At 38.9% G+C, this 16,279-nt stretch overlaps 1 protein-coding gene across 3 annotated transcripts in view; it reads left to right on the top strand.

Moving 5' to 3' along the window:
- Positions 1-16,279, top strand: part of JAM2 (junctional adhesion molecule 2) — a 78,544-nt gene that overhangs the window by 50,707 nt on the left and 11,558 nt on the right. For 2 of the 3 annotated variants that reach the window (XM_025380111.1, XM_025380110.1), the window contains exons 3-6: positions 3,337-3,444; positions 7,497-7,649; positions 10,953-11,155; positions 14,628-14,727. In XM_025380111.1, the coding sequence (XP_025235896.1) occupies positions 3,337-3,444; positions 7,497-7,649; positions 10,953-11,155; positions 14,628-14,727 (564 nt within the window). The remainder of the gene's footprint in view (positions 1-3,336; positions 3,445-7,496; positions 7,650-10,952; positions 11,156-14,627; positions 14,728-16,279) is intronic. The other variant, XM_025380112.1, reaches the window with a different exon arrangement.

Below are 16,279 nucleotides of genomic sequence, written 5' to 3'. Positions count from 1 at the left end.
CTTTCCGGCGCTGCTATGCTGTATCACTTCGCATGATAGTGCCAAGAGCAGAAGGAGACTGAAATCAGGGCAGCTCTGCCAGGCTTGTAAATTACATGTGCAGCCTTCTGCAAAGGGATGCTAAACCTGAAAGCTATAAATCAGAGTTTAATAGCAAGCATTTCTTCACAGAAGTAATTTCTGCTAAGTCAGAGCTATTTTGGTAGTATCAGTTCTCTTTTTGTGTTATGTAAGATTTTGATGATTTTTAACTTGAGCCCTGAGAATGAAATCAAAGGATAATTAGCAGTACAGAATCCAGGAAAATTAAAATTCGTAATGATTCTATCTATGTAATTCCGAAATGTGATTGTTTTGCCACATGTTGCTGCTAATGCTTTTTATAAACAAAGAATTCTCTTTTCTTGATCCAAATGAAATAGATATTTTGGCAATGAAATAATCATCTTAATAGAAAAGCTTGGCACATTTTCCTGTTTTTAATATGCCTTAGGTTGAGAAAATATGATTTATATCTATATTTTTTGCTATCTCCTACAGAGATAACATTTTATTTCAAACTGGAGTGATTTATGGGTAAATTTGTGATGGTATAAAGTATATATTTCTATGTAAAGGCAAGCTTGCAACTATAACTCAGAGAAATTCCTCAGGGAGTGAAAACAATAATGATCATTTACAGAGTACATACCATATGCAAAGTAGTACCATGTGCATCACGCATGTAAATATAGTGTCTCATTTAATCTTAGTGACAACTTTGTAAGATGAGTACTGTTCTTTTTATCATTTTACAGACGTGGATATAAAAATAATTCTCCCAATATCACATACGGAGTATACAGTAGAGGTCTAACTCCAAAGCCTCTGCTATAACCTCCATGTTATGGTGCAGTAACCCTAAAGCCTGATACACAAAATTATGCTGGCATAAGTATTGAATTTTGGCTGAAGAGAGAGAAGAGCGTTCATGAGAGTTAGGTTGTAAGTTCATTTACTTCCTTATCCTCAGATATTGACCCCATGATTCCAGTATTTTTATTCTCTGCATTTGTTTCCTATGGTTGCCATTAAAAAATACTACAAACTAGGTGACTTAAAACAATAGAAATTTATTCTCTCATGGTTCTGGAGGCTAGAAGTTCAAAATCAAGCATTAGTACCTGAGGGCCTAGGCACTGGCTCTTTCCTTACTTGGGATCTTCTTTCTCAAAGAACTATATAATGAATTCTCTCCCTCCTTTAAACCTTTGGTCAAATGTCACCTTCTAAACGAGGTGAACTCTGGCTACCATTTTTCAAAAATTGTAGCCCTGTCCCTAGCACTTCCAAACCTCCTGTACTCTGCTCTGCTCTCTTTTGTCTTTATAACCCTCATCATCTACTAACATACGAGGTTATTCACTTTATTACGTTTCTTGTTTATCTGACTTCCCCTGCTGGATTGTAAGATTCCAAAGGGCAAGGATCTTTGTTTTGTTCACTGATATAGCTCAAGAACAATGCATGGCAGACAGTAAGTACTCAACATATTTTGGATGAACTGGATAAACCATTTCTCCACATTTTACATGGCCAGTGAGAGAGAGGCTGGAGTGAAGTCACTGGACTTAGGAAAATTATTGCTATATTTTCTAGTATAAGTTTCATAGAGGTTTCTCCACAGCGCAATAAGGACAGAAATTAGGAAGAATTCACCAGGAGGGGTGTGTGTATGTGTGCGTGCACACGCAAGCACACACACATGCGTGAGTATCTAAATATGTAACACAATGCAATTATTTAAGTGTAAAATAAGACTTAAGACACAGAAGACATGAGGAATAGGCTAAAAATGAGTGTGGGTGTGTGTGTAATTGTTGGAAACTCACAAAATACCGGAAGGAAACCTATCTACAACTCAAGACTCCGGAAGGTCACCACCCATTCTCCTTAATCAACAGAACAGAACTGTATTTCCTCAGACAGGTCCCTTAGCACACATTTGTCTTTGTAGCATAATTGTAAACATGTCTGTAAAATGATGTCTCTTTGTAATATAAAACCTGCTTTAAAAACTTTAGATATCCTTGAAAACAATTTTTGGTTCTTTTCTTCCTTGCCTTTCTTTTCTCTGCCCTACTTTCTATTTTCCATTACCTTTTATTCCATTTTTGTATGTCCAGCAATATGTGTGGAATGAAAAAAATTAGAAACTAAATATTCTGCATTCTTTTTTAACATTCATTTGCTTAACATTAAAATCAGAGGTATGAAAAGGATTTTAAAATAATTCCTGGTCAAAGATACTGTGCTTTTTTAGGTCAAACCATATGCCTTGTGGGAAAAAAGTATTTCAGAAATATGGAGTTGACATTCTAGAGAGCCTGGTTAAAAAATACTTTTAAAAATATTTATAACTGGAGGTTTCCATTTGGCAACTTGAAGCGGTTCCCAGACTGGCACTGGGTTGTTTTTTTTTCTCTCTCAGACATCTCGTTTGGACAGTGAAAAGGGGGTTCCTTTGGAGGCTCCAAGAATTATTTAATGACACAATTGCAGTAAATGTCTTGTAATAAAAGCACTTAGCTACATTGAGGTAGTCACAGTTGATGCCAAGATTTAAATTTTAATAATTATCTGGACTGAGGCAAGGTTATATAGGCAGTTGTTTGGGGGTAAAAATCAATGATTTATTAGGAGACCATGTTGGATATGTATTAATGTATTTGTAGAGCAGGTCGACAAAGAAGGGATCTGAGTGAGAATATAGCATGTTGCTGAAACTTTTCTGGTTTCCCAGCATGTCCTGGGCTGGATTAAGTGCCTTTCTTGGGTACTAAGCATGAATCACCATTTACATAGCTGGTATTCAGCAACACTGAGCTGAAATGCCGTTATCTTAGTTTCCTCTTCTACCAGATGGTAGACTCCTTCAAGACTGAGACTGAGAATAATAAGATACATAATTAATCATAGCTGCCATTTGTTAAGTCCTTACTATGTCCAAGTCTGTGTGCTTTGCGTATCTTATTGCATTTGAAGACTCACAACAACTTTGTGAAATACTAGCCCATTTTACCGGTGAAAACTCAAACTTGATAACCAGGGAAATAAGCATAGTGTCACGCAGTTATTATGTGGAAGAGCTAGAAGGCTTCCAATTCATCTCTGCATTGAGCCAACATGGGACCCGTTGAAGTAATTTATGAATGAATGAATGAATGAATGAATGAATGAATGAATAAAACTATAAAGGAGTAATTTAAATATGTTTAAAATGTTGTTACCCAGTTAAGTAAAATATAAATTCATGGAGACAATTAGAAAAACAAGTATTTTTATTGTTGTTCCTAGAGGCTATTTTAGCCTGTAAAACCCCAAAGAAGACTGTTTCCTCCAGATTAGAGTGGAAGAAACTGGGTCGGAGTGTCTCCTTTGTCTACTATCAACAGACTCTTCAAGGTAAGAAGCTGGAGGCTTGAAGAGGTGTGAGCAAGAGAATGCCAAGTACAACCAGGATCCTTTAATTGACAAATGAGATCAGGACATGACTGATTACTGAAAATGTGTTTTTGTAAGTGTGAGATGAAAGCAACCATGTCTGAGACATAAAACACAATAGCCACAAAAGCAGAGAACAGAGGGAGGCAAAGCCCACTGAATCCCTGGACTCTTCTTTCTCAATTCAGGCATAAAGGATGCAAAATGCAATTGCTCTTATTGGCTCCGTAGATTAAACTCTTTCTTTCTTCCTTCCTTCCTTCCTTCCTTCCTTTCTTTCTTTCTTTCTTTCTTTCTTTCTTTCTTTCTTTCTTTCTTTCTTTCTTTCTTTCTTTCTTTCCTTCCTTCCTTCCTTCCTTCCTTCCTTCCTTCTCTTTCTTTCTTTCTTTCTTTCTTTCTTTCTTTCTCTTTTCCTTCTTTCTTTCTCTCTCTTTCTTTCTTCCCTTCCTTTCCTTTCTTTCCTTTCTTTTCCTTCCTTCCTTCTTTTCTTTTTTCGTTTCTTTTCTTTCTTTCTTCCCTTCCTTTCCTTTCTTCTCTCTCTCTTTCTCTCTCTTTCCCTTTCTTTCTTTTTCTTTTTCTTTTCTTTCTTTCTTTCTTCCCTTTCTTTCCTTTCTTCTTTTTCTTCCTTTCTTTCCTTTCTTCTTTTTCTTCCTTTCTTCCTTTCTTTCCTTTCTTTTTTCAAGGTCTTGTTCTCTTGCCCAGCCCAGAGTACAGTGGTATGATCATGGCTCACTGCAGTCTCCACCTCTGGAGCTCAAGTTATCCTCCCATCTCAGTCCCCAAGAAGCTGGAACTACAGGTGCACACCAGTATGCTCAGCTAATTTAATTTTTTTTTTGTAGAGATGAGGTGAGGTCTCCCTATGTTGCCCAGGCTGGTCTTGAACTCCTGGGCTCAAGCCATCCTCCTGCCTCAGTCTCCAAAAATACTGAAATCACAGGTGTGAGCCACTTGCCTGGCTCCTGAGAGAAAGGGATTAAAAAATTGTGTGGTTTGGAAGTGGAAGGTTGCTTCTCAGTCATAATGCTGTCAACCTATTTCCTTAAGTCCATCTTGAAAGGCAGGCCACCACTGAGAAGCTTAGGGAGTTAAGACTTAAGAGTGGGTTGTGACAACAACCATTATCAAGTACTTTCTTTTCTTTTCTTTCTTTTGTTATACATTTCTTTCTACTACCAACTCTTGCCATTGAATATGTGATGAACTTATAATTTAAGACATTGATAATGATGGATGAAGCAAATTTCCATTTGCTTCAAAATAAACCAGTGGTTAATGATACAGATGAAACAAGATAAACCCTGCATTGATTACTATTATAGCTGGTCAATGATACATTGAGGTACAATTCACTCTACTTTCTAATGTTGTGTATGCTTGAATCTTTTCATTATAAATATTTCTAAAGCTGGAAATACAATTTTACAAGTGTAATAAACATGTTATTATTTTAAAATACTATGTATTTCTTTAATGTTAAAGAATTAAGTGAAAATGTTTGAAGTTTGTAGAAAATTTAAAATATCCCCTCGAGTTCTTATATGTCAAGATAAAGACTACTAGCTGTAAGGTGTTAATAGCACAGCTGTCTTCACTTGAATTTTCTGTAGTTGCCATTTCTGGCATGTGCACGTTATGCAAAACTATTTGAGCCACTGCACCTGCCTAATTTTTACATTTTTTTAAAGAGATGAGATCTGGCCATGTTGCCAAGGCTGGCCTCAAACTTCTGTCCTCAAGTGATGCTCCTACCTCAGCTGGGACTACAGGTACAAGCCACCACACCGGGTGCAAAACACTATTTTAATTCTGAATATGTTACTATCAAAAAATAAAATAATGTTTTTAACCACCTTTTCTTGTGCCGCAGTGTTACGTGGGCCACCACACATAAAGTTACTATTCCAGCCAATTAAACCAGACTCCCTGGTTTTCTGAAGACATGAATATTTTTACAAGGGAACTAGAAAGGGAATGAGGCAAGCATGTGAACTGAATTCTTTAAAATATAACATGGGGCTGGGCACAGTGGCTCATGTCTGTAATCCCAGCACTTTGGGAGGCCGAGGCATGCGGATCACTTGAGGCCAGGAGTTCGAGACCAGCCTGGCCAACATGGTGAAACCCCATCTCTACTAAAAATACAAAAATTAGCCAGCATGGTGGTGCACATCTGTAATCCCAGATGCCCGGGAGGCCGAGGCATGAGAATGGCTTGCAGTGAGCCAAGATCACGCCACTGCACTCCAGCCTGGGCAACAGAGCAAGACTCTGTCTCAAAAAATAAAATTTATATACATAATATGGAAGGGCCTCTGGGGCCAGGCCTGCTGGCAGCTATTCCTCAGAGGGCCCACACTGGAGCTGACAGCCTGCCAGGGAGCTGGGCACTTGGAGACGGGGTGGGAGCACTAGGGTCAGCCAGAAATCAAACATGTCAGTGAAGGCCAGAGCAGCTCGGAAGATAAAATAACAGTCCACTTTATAAACCAACAGTGAAACATTCACAAACAAAGGAAACGTTGATAACTCTCTGCTAGATGTTGTGGTTGAAAATAACGTAGATATTGATGGGTTTGTTGCCTAGCAGGGAGCCTTGGCTTGCTCTGTCACCTCATTTTTGAAAAGCACATATTTGAGAGGTTAGACACAATCACTGACAATATGCTTGATCTGGCATATGGACTGACAGGTCAGAGTTGTATTGCCAAATCTGGTTGACAAAAATCTATGGGCCATATGACTGTCTGAGTACCTGATGCAGTGGCCAGTGCAAGACGATCCACTGACATGGGCAAGACCACCTAAGCTAGAATAAATAGGAATGCTTTCACTAAATTTTACCTATTTTTATAATTATGTCTTAATATAATAAAATAAAAACATGCATGAATGAACATTATTATGACCAGCTTTACTATTTTAATTCACCTTGTATAACTACTGAATTTTGTAGTTCTGAAAACATGCAATTTTTATATTTGTTAAATTAGAAAAAGGTCAGTTAAATATTAGAAAATAATTAATATGATAATACCTTACAAATTTTGCCTCACGTTTGTTTAGCAACTTTCAGCAAAATGTTTTCACATGGCCTTATGTCTGCTTACCTAGAAAGTAAATTTTTTGAAAAAGATATTATTATCCCTGTTTTATGTAAGTGAAAGCAAAGACCTAAAATGGCTTGTTAGGGTCATCCAAATAATTAGAAAATCTATGCAGGTGTGTACTGTAAGGTATATGTTAGACTGAAACTGGAGAAATTATGACTATCTTACAGCAGCAATTAAATCTGACTGCGTATGGACAAAAACATTTAATTGCTCGGTGAACTGCTTAACTGACAGTTATTAACCTTATACATAAAGATTTCAAAATTTTGATTCGGTGAGAAGTATGAAGTTGAACGTAGGCATTACAACACTGCCAAATAAGTTTGATCTCTGTTTTGACTAAGCTAGTAGAATAAACTAAAATTAGATGTCAAAATGAATTAAAATATGAGAATATAAAACTAAATATGCCTTTTTGAACTTTTTTTTTTTTTTTTTTTGAGACTGAGTCTCGCTCTGTTGCCCAGGCTGGAGTGCAGTGGCACAATCTCGGCTCACTGCAGCCTCCGCCTCCTGGGTTCAAATGATTCTCCTGCCTCAGCCTCCCAAGTAGCAGGGTTTACAGGCGCCCGCCACCATGCCCAGCTAATTTTTTGTATTTTTAGTAAAGACGGGATTTCACCATGTTGGCCAGGCTTGTCTCCAACCGCCTCGGCCTCCCAAAGTGCTGGGATTACAGGCATGAGCCACCACGCCTGGCCTTTTGAACATTTTAAAAACTGTCCTTTCCAAAAGAAAAAATTTAAATAACAGCATCCATATATAATTTTTAGGCTTTAAACTTGAGTTGATTAATAGGGAAATAAATGCTTTGGTTACTAAATGAACTGACTAGAGGAAGGTATTACACAGAAAGCTACTTGGGTTATTACTAACATCAGTGTCTTCTTTTTCTAAAAGGTGATTTTAAAAATCGAGCTGAGATGATAGATTTCAATATCCGGATCAAAAATGTGACAAGAAGTGATGCGGGGAAATATCGTTGTGAAGTTAGTGCCCCATCTGAGCAAGGCCAAAACCTGGAAGAGGACACAGTCACTCTGGAAGTATTAGGTGATGTGCATGTATATGTGTGACTACGTCTCTCACTTCTTCTCCACCACACAGCCCTGGGGGCAACCAAGCACTGGTCCATGAACATGCCAGCATCAACTGGGAGCCTCATCCAGTCAAGTTACACAGACCATAAGCATCACCTTCCCGGCAAGCTCTTGGCCATTTCTACCCATCCCCTCATTGGCTGCTGAAATTTTAGTAACGCGTTATCACGAAGTATCTCTTTGTTAAAGATGGAGGCAATTCCTAGCAGTCCTACAATGTACATAGGAGTATCTTTCCTGAGGGGTTATTTTTCAGTAGTTTTCAGCATATACACAATTTTTCCAACCATTTAAAACAGTATCACATGAGATGGTAGAGAAGCAATAACACACAAAAAAAGTAGACCGAAGGTAGGATTAGAAGTCATTTGGTAAATAACGGAAATTGACATTGATTATGTACCTGATATGTGTTAGCCCTTGTCACATAAGTAATTTTACTTCATCTTCATTAACATTAATATGATTTTAAATGGAATTTAAATGATTTAACAAGGCCATACAGCTAGAAAGTGTCTGGACTAAGATTTTAATCCAGATGGGGTTAACTCCAAAACCAGTATGTTTAGTTTCTGTAAGAATCATGGATAGACTAGGCACAGGGGCTTATGCCTGTAATCCCACCACTTTGTGAGGTTGAAGTGGGAGGATCCCTTGAGGTCAGGAGATTGAGACCAAGTCCCCTATATCTCTCTCTCTAAAAAAAAAAAAAAAAGAAAAGAAAGAAAGAAAGAAAGAAAACAAAAGAAAAATCCATTTGTGGTGTTGTTATACACCTGTAGTCCCAGCTACTTGGAGGCTGAGGCCAGAGGATTACTTCAGCCCAGGAGTTCAAGGCTGCAATGAGCTATGATCATGCCACTGCACTCTAACCTGGGAGACAGCAAGACTTTCTCAAATAAATAAATAAATAAAAAGAATCATTGATAGATAGTAAAACAGTTCATGATGGTAGTTTGTGGAGGAACATGATCTCTTCTCTTTCATTGGTGGTGTATAATCTACCAAGCAAAGAGACTAAAACAGCTCCCCTTCCTTTTTCATGTTGTTCATGCTCTTTCTGAAATACTAGTGATGCACTAGCACAGGAGAAATTTAATTCAGAAAACCTTGCAGCAGATCTGGCCAGTTTATTCATTTTCTAGTGTTGTATAACAACTACATAGGTCTGTACAGCAAAAGTCCAACAAGAAGACTGGGTATCTGCCCAAAGTATCCCAAGGCTGAAATCAAAGTATTGACAAGGCTGAGTTCTTATCTACAAGCTATGAGGAAAAATCTGTTTCCAGGCTCATTCTTGGTGTTGGCAGATTTCTGTTCCTTGTGGTTGTAGGACCAAAGTCCCTGTTCCATGCTGGCTATCAGTTGGTGGGCCACGCTCAACTCCTAGAGGCCACCACATTCCTTATTACATGGTCCCTTCCATCTTCAATGAAAGAAAAGCATGTCAAATTCTTGTACTTCGTTTTTGTTGTTGCTTTGAGACAAGATTTTGCTCTGTCTTCCAGATCACGGCTTACTCCAGCCTCAACCTCCTTGGCTTAAGTGATTCTCCCATCTCAGCCTCCCATCTCAGCTGAGACCACAGGCACACACCACTTGTGTGTGTGTGTGTGTGTGTGTGTATGTGTGTGTGTATATGTGTGTGTTTTGTAGAGACACAATCTCGCTATGTTGCCCAGGCTGGTCTCAAACTCCAGGCCTCAAGTGATCTTCTTGCCTTGGCCTCCCAAAATGCTGTGATTACAGGCGTGAGCCACCACACCTAGCCTTCTTCTTGTGCCTTGCATATCTGACTTTTCCTTCTGTAACCAGCCAGAGAAAACTCTCTGCTTTTAAAGGTTCATGTGATTAGGTCAAACCCATTCATGAAATCATCCTATCTTAGGGACAATGGTTTTGGGACCTCAGTTACATTTCCAAAATCTTTCTACTACAGTACCTAGATTAGTGTTTGATTGAATAACTGGAAAAAAAAAAAGTGTATTTTTACCAAGGACTGCAATCTTGGGAGACCACCTTAGAGTTTTGGAGTAGAAATACTGTAATCTTGGGAGACCACCTTAGAATACAGCCAGTTCTGGGTTTTCGTGAATAATAAATAGGTCACCTAATGAAGTCTGGTTTACTTTTCAATCCCTGAGATCAGAATAACCCTAATAGCTGGACCAGGTATTTTCTAACTTGGCCAGTTCTAGATAGAATGAGATTTATAGTTGAGTACTGGGCCTGAAAAAAATACTCAGGTTTGGCCGGGCATGGTGGCTCATGCCTATAATCCCAGCACTGTGGGAGGCCAAAGCAGGAGGATTGCTTGAGCCTAGGAGTTCAAGACCAGCCTGGGCAACATAGTGAGGCCCTTTCTATAAAAAAAAAAATTTCTAAATTAGCTGGTCATGGTGGCTCGAGCCTATATTCCAGCTACTTGGGAGGTTGAGGTGGAAGGATCAATTGCTTGAGCTCGGGAGGTTGAGGCTACAGTAAACTGTGATCACGCTGCTTTACTCTAGGCTGAGTTATAGGGTGAGATTCTGTCTCAAAAAAAAAAAAATCTATCTACACACACACACATGCACACGCACTCTCTCTCTCTGTTAGGCTTCTTTTAAATATAATTGGTAGTAAACCAATTGAAGAAAACAGTAGAGATTGTTTATCTAATAAAGAATAGCTGTTGTACAAGCTAAAGTAATGCTTATTATTATAAAAGATAGGCCTTTAACTCTCAGTGAGTTGATTAACATAATAAGTTTCTTTCTCACTGAAGTAAAGCCTAAATAGTTGGGACAGTGGTGGAGGAGCTATATTATTTTATTTCATGAAACCATTAGAGACTCAACCTAATATAGGGCTGACATCTTCAATACATGACTTTCCAAGGTCACCATTGTTGTTGACACCTACTTGGTAGTGGGAGGGGGTGGAGGATATGAACAAACATGTGGAGGTTTTTAATTAGTCGGACCTGGAACTGGGATATATCACTTTTTTCCCACATTCCATTAGCCAGAACTCATGTATATGACCCCATCTGGCAACAAGAGTGCTGGGAAACGTGGTCCACTGTGTGTCCATGAAGAAAGAAGATGGGTTTGTTGAACAAGTAACCAGTCTCTATCACAGGGTCCAGTAAGCACACATCTTTACCTGGCTATTAAAACCCTTGATTATAGAGACAAAGTCAACAGCTTTAAAGAAAACAAACAACCTTGATTAGCTTATAAATAACCAGTATAATCTGACTTCCATTGTTCAGTGGCTCCAGCAGTTCCATCATGTGAAGTACCCTCTTCTGCTCTGAGTGGAACTGTGGTAGAGCTACGATGTCAAGACAAAGAAGGGAATCCAGCTCCTGAATACACATGGTTTAAGGATGGCATCCGTTTGCTAGAAAATCCCAGACTTGGCTCCCAAAGCACCAATAGCTCATACACAATGAACACAAAAACTGGAACTTTGGTAAGGTCATTTCAAGAATTAACTTGATAACTGTCTTGCATTTGGATTAAAAAAAAATTATTAGAACTTAAGATGATGTTGAATAGAGAAGTGATACCATTGCTTGCTAAGTGGAGAGAAGCAGGAGCAGCAGGAAAGATGGCGGCACTTGTACCAAGAAGTGATGGAAAGAGCTGCTATAGGAGATGGGAAGAGAAAACAGAGACTGAGGGAGCTGAGTGTCCAAGGACCAGTAAAAGAGCAAAGGGGCAAAGGTTCCGGAAGCAAAGGAGCAAAGGCTGTGTGTTTATCTTTTCAGAATTTAAAAAGATTCTAGAATTGACAATCCTGTAAACAATACCAATTAAGATTTTCCTACACCCTAAGCTACTTCCTGGTAGTAACTCTGGCTCTTTAAAGGAAATGTTTATTGTTTGCTGCTGCAATGAACTCGCTTGTGACTTAGGAAAGTACATGAACCCTTTTACCGTGGAGGCCTTCATTTATATAGATGGTGTTTCCTAGGAATTAGAAATACCTAGACTACTGAGTACTACCATGTGCTATAAACTTTAAAAAATGCGTGGCCGGGCGCGGTGGCTCACGCCTGTAATCCCAGCACATTGGGAGGCCAAGGCAGGCAGATCGCGAGGTCAGGAGATCGAGACCATCCTGGCTAACATGATGAAACCCCGTCTCTACTAAAAATACAAAAAAAATTAGCTGGGCATGGTGGCGGGCACCTGTAGTCCCAGCTATTCAGGAGGCTGAGCCAGGAGAATAGCCTGAACCCAGGAGGCGGAGCTTACAGGGAGCCGAGATCGCGCCACTGCACTCCAGCTGGGCAACAGAGCAAGACTCTGTCTCAAAAAAAAAAAAAAAAAAAAAAAATTGCACGCTGCTTTCTTAAGTAACAGTGCCCCAAATCCCACTAAGCCTGATTCGTGATGATGAATCAGGCAGTTATCTGCAGCTATCTTCTGGCCTGGGGACTAAGTGCAGCCTCAATTTACAACATCAGGAAAATGCATGAAAACTTGCTTGGGGATACCCTGGCCATGTGAAAATAGTAACTGCAGTCAATCATGGTAGGATTCTTGTGTCATTAAATATTTCCATGACTGTAGATCACCAACAGTTGACTCTGTGACTTGCATATCTACTACTGTAGACTGAGTCCAGATATTCTGTTTCCTCCTGTAAAATATTCTTATTGAAAGACTTTCTAGGAATACTGATGACAATCTCTAAGCAAGCTCTGTGAAGCTAATTACATTTAAAAATAAAATGTATTTTACTTTTTCATCTGTGATTATAGGAATAGAAGTGGAAGTTTAAAGAAAGGTCATTAAGCTGGAAGCTTTTAAAAAAATTCAATGTAATAGTACATGTCAGTTTAAAATTGTCTGCCTTCTAGCAACGCAGAATCACTATGACAGCCATTATCAAAAAAACTTAAAGGTGTAGTGATAATAATAACAATTTTAATAATTTTTAAAAATGTTTTTGAGACAGAGTCTCACTCTGTTGCCCCGACTGGAGTGCACTGACGCAGTCTCGGCTCACTGCAACCTCCGCCTTCTAGGTTCAAGCAGTTCTCTGCCTCAGCCTCCAGAGTAGCTGGGACTACAGGCACCCGTCACCATGCCCGGCAAATTTTTGTATTTTTAGTAGATATGGGGTTTCTCCATGTTGGCCAGGCTGGTCTCGAACTCCTGACCTCAAGTGATCCACCTGCCTCGGCCTCCCAAGGTGCTGGGATTACAGCTGTGAGCCACCATGCCCAGCCAATTTTAATGAATTTTGGAATGAGGATATAATGCTTCATTCCTTTCATCTACAAGTGCACAATAACATTTACAAACTATATCTTCTGATAAACAAGAAAGCAAATTGCTAAAGTGGCTGAATAATGAAGCCTATTGGATGCAGCTCCTTCTTAAGCACGGCCACGCTCTGGCCTCTCAGCAGTCAGCAGGTACAATCAGCAGGTCTGAGTGATTTTACACTGAGCAATTGGGCAGAAAAACCTGCTGTCACACTTTGCTATATTTACTTTTCCAATGTATTTTTTCTCAGGGTAGTCGGTAAAAGCCCCAAGGCAGGTCTGAAAGGATAGACTCACTTTCCTTAGCTAACCTCAACCCTTGAAATAGCTTGTGATGTCAAAGGAATGCACCTGGGCTGAACTAGGATGGGTTCTTATGTGAGAAATGAACAACAAAGGCTCCGGTGTATGGAAGCCAATGACTTCCTTTTAATTACCAGCTATCATATGCTGGAAGATCATTTTGGGTTTTAGTCTAACATATTATTTATATGTAACCTTGGCCCTGAGTTCATGGTGAATATTCTAAAAGCATTCTGGCTTTGAGGAGAGTGAGAGATGATTCCATAGAGTGAAAAAAAAGAAAAAAAAAACAGGAAAACTTCCTCTCCCTCCATTTAGGAGGCTCTAAGACAATGACCCTTCAAGGTGACCAGGATTACACTCCCTTTCTTCCCTCCCTCCAGCCCTTTCTTCTTTCCTTCCTTCCTTTCTCCCTCTCTCCCGCCTTCTCTTCCTCCCTTTCTCCCTCTCTCCCTCCCTCTCTTCCTTCCTTTCTCTCTCTCTCCCTCACTCTCTTCCTTCCTTTCTCCCTCCCTCCCTCCCTCCCTCTCTTCTTTCTTTTCTCCCTCCCTCCCTCTCTTCTTTTTCTCCCTCCCTCCCTTCTTTTTCTCCCTCCCTCCCTCCCTCCCTCTCTTCTTTCTTTTCTCCCTCCCTCCCTCCCTCTCTTCTTTCTTTTCTCCTCTTCTTCCTTTTTGTCTGCCTTCATTCCTTCCAAATATTCTCCAAGGGGATAAAACTACTGATAAAAATAATGAAGTATATTATATCAGTCTTAGCTTTTGGTTGCTTTGACAGGGATGGGAAGGAGCAAGGGCTGGCTTTTCTTTTCAAATTTAAAAAAATTCTAGAATTGATAGAATCGACAATCCTATAAACCGATACCAATTAAGATTTTCCTAGGCCCTAAGCTACTTCCTGGTGGTAACTGACTCTTTAAAGGGAGTATTTATTGTTGGCTGCTGCAGTGAACTCGCTTGTGACTTAGGAAAGTGCATTAACCCTTTTACCAGGGAGGCCTGCCCTTCATTTATAAATGATGTTTCCTAGGAATTAGAAATACCTAGACTACTTAATACTACCATGTGTTATGAACTTTAAAAAATGCTCACTGCCTTCCTAACTGTACTACTTTCATGGTTTAAAAAAAAAAAGGAACTTCCCTGTGTATGTTTTATCTTTGTTCTTCTCTGTCAAATTAAGCAAAAGTCTAGCTTAAACTCCTTGAAGTCATGGAGATTTTTAAGTTCATAGTAAAGATAGAAAGTCTCAAATTTTTAAAAAGGAAAGACAAACTTGAAGCTAAAACTTGAGGAACAGGGTTATTTAAAAAGTCTACTTATACATCTATGGCTTAAAAACACATATTTTTGCATCCACAAATAGCAATTTAATACTGTTTCCAAACTGGATACTGGAGAATATTCCTGTGAAGCCCGCAATTCTGTTGGATATCGCAGGTGTCCTGGGAAACGAATGCAAGTAGGTAAGCATGAAATATTGGGAGGAACAAATGGTTTTCAATTAGACTGTGAATTCCAGCATTTGGGGGTAGAAGGAGCAAGGAGCAGGACATGTCTGAGTGACTTGAAGGATAAACAGGAGAGAATGATTAAAATTAACTTGATATGATGTGTTGCAAAGAAGCAAGGATGCTGTTTTTAAGCCATCTCCCAAATAAGCCAAAAATACTTAGTATTGTAGTTAACCACTGTTTCTAGTTTTTTAAATAATTGTTTTTAAAATACATTCTTCTGGGTAATCTTTCTCTCGATTAAAAGCTAAGTATCTTGTAGTCTAAATTGTTGAAGGTCTAGAAGTTTGAATTTCTGATATTTTTAAAATTCAGGAATGCATATCATTGATATTAGCTACCAAATTAATTCAGGTGTTGACATTTACAGTCAACATAGCAGTTATTTAAGTAATCAGAAAGTATCCCTTTCAATGCTGCTTTGAAATAATCATTTAAAAAATTCATCACAACATGTTTAAAAATTAAGGCATTGTTTTCTTAGTTTCATTTATTCACATATGTCCTCATGGGTTTTTCTTCTGTTGTTGTTGTTTTTGGTTTTTGTTTTTTTGAGACAGAGTCCTTGTCTGTTGCCCAGGCTGGAGTGCAGGGTCGTGATCTCGGCTCACTGCAACCTCTGCCTCCCAGGTTCAAGCAATTTTCCTGCCTCAGCCTCCCAAATAGCTGGGATTATAGGCGCACCCACCGCACCCAGCTAATTTTGGTATCTTTAGTAGAGACAGGGTTTCACCATGTTGGTCAGGCTGGTCTCAAACTCCTGACCACAGGTGATCCGCCCACCTCAGCCTCCCAAAGTGCTGGGATTACAAGTGTGAGCCACCGCGCCCGGCCTGTCCTCATGGTTTTTGCCATTACCTTGTACTACCAGCACAATTTCTGTTTATTTTTCCTTCCATTTAAATGGTCCTGTTTAATTTAAACGTCTACCTTTGCCTTCTCTTAAGGAATTGTATCCGGGAAGTCATGGTTTTGATGTATTAGTTACTTTTTCTTAGCACACAATACATACGTAATGAATAAAATTTAAATGTTTGTTTCTCCATGAGGACCACTTTAATTTGGACATGATTCTCACATATCTACTCTTTCTAAATACAAGTTAGCTTAGAAGTTAAAATTAGTTTGTTTAATGCTCATCCATTGATCCGAGGTGTTTTGCGTCCTTGGTTGGGACTTACATCTTTTGAAATACATACAAATTCATAAATTCATTTTTTTGTTTTCTTTGTGAATTATAACTATTTTCACATGTAACCAAAATTAGAATATGTTAACTCTCCTAAGAAATTTTTTCAAAGTGCAGGATTTGTTGGTTGTTTTTTGTACTGACTCACTGTAAAACTCCAGCAGACTCTACTCACACTGAGCCTTTCAGCAGTTTAGTTCCTTTTCTTTCAGTCAGAAAATGGTACCTTCCTTTTATAGAGACTTTTTTTCCAAAAAAAAATCACAAAATATTTTCTTTTTTTTTTTTTTTTTTTTTTTTTTTTTTTTTTTTTTT

The sequence above is a fragment of the Theropithecus gelada genome, chromosome 3, assembly GCF_003255815.1.
Source record: "Theropithecus gelada isolate Dixy chromosome 3, Tgel_1.0, whole genome shotgun sequence".
NCBI classification, from domain to species: Eukaryota; Metazoa; Chordata; class Mammalia; order Primates; family Cercopithecidae; genus Theropithecus; species Theropithecus gelada.
Note: the sequence above shows the minus strand (reverse complement) of the source record. Positions and strands in the feature narration are given on the sequence as shown.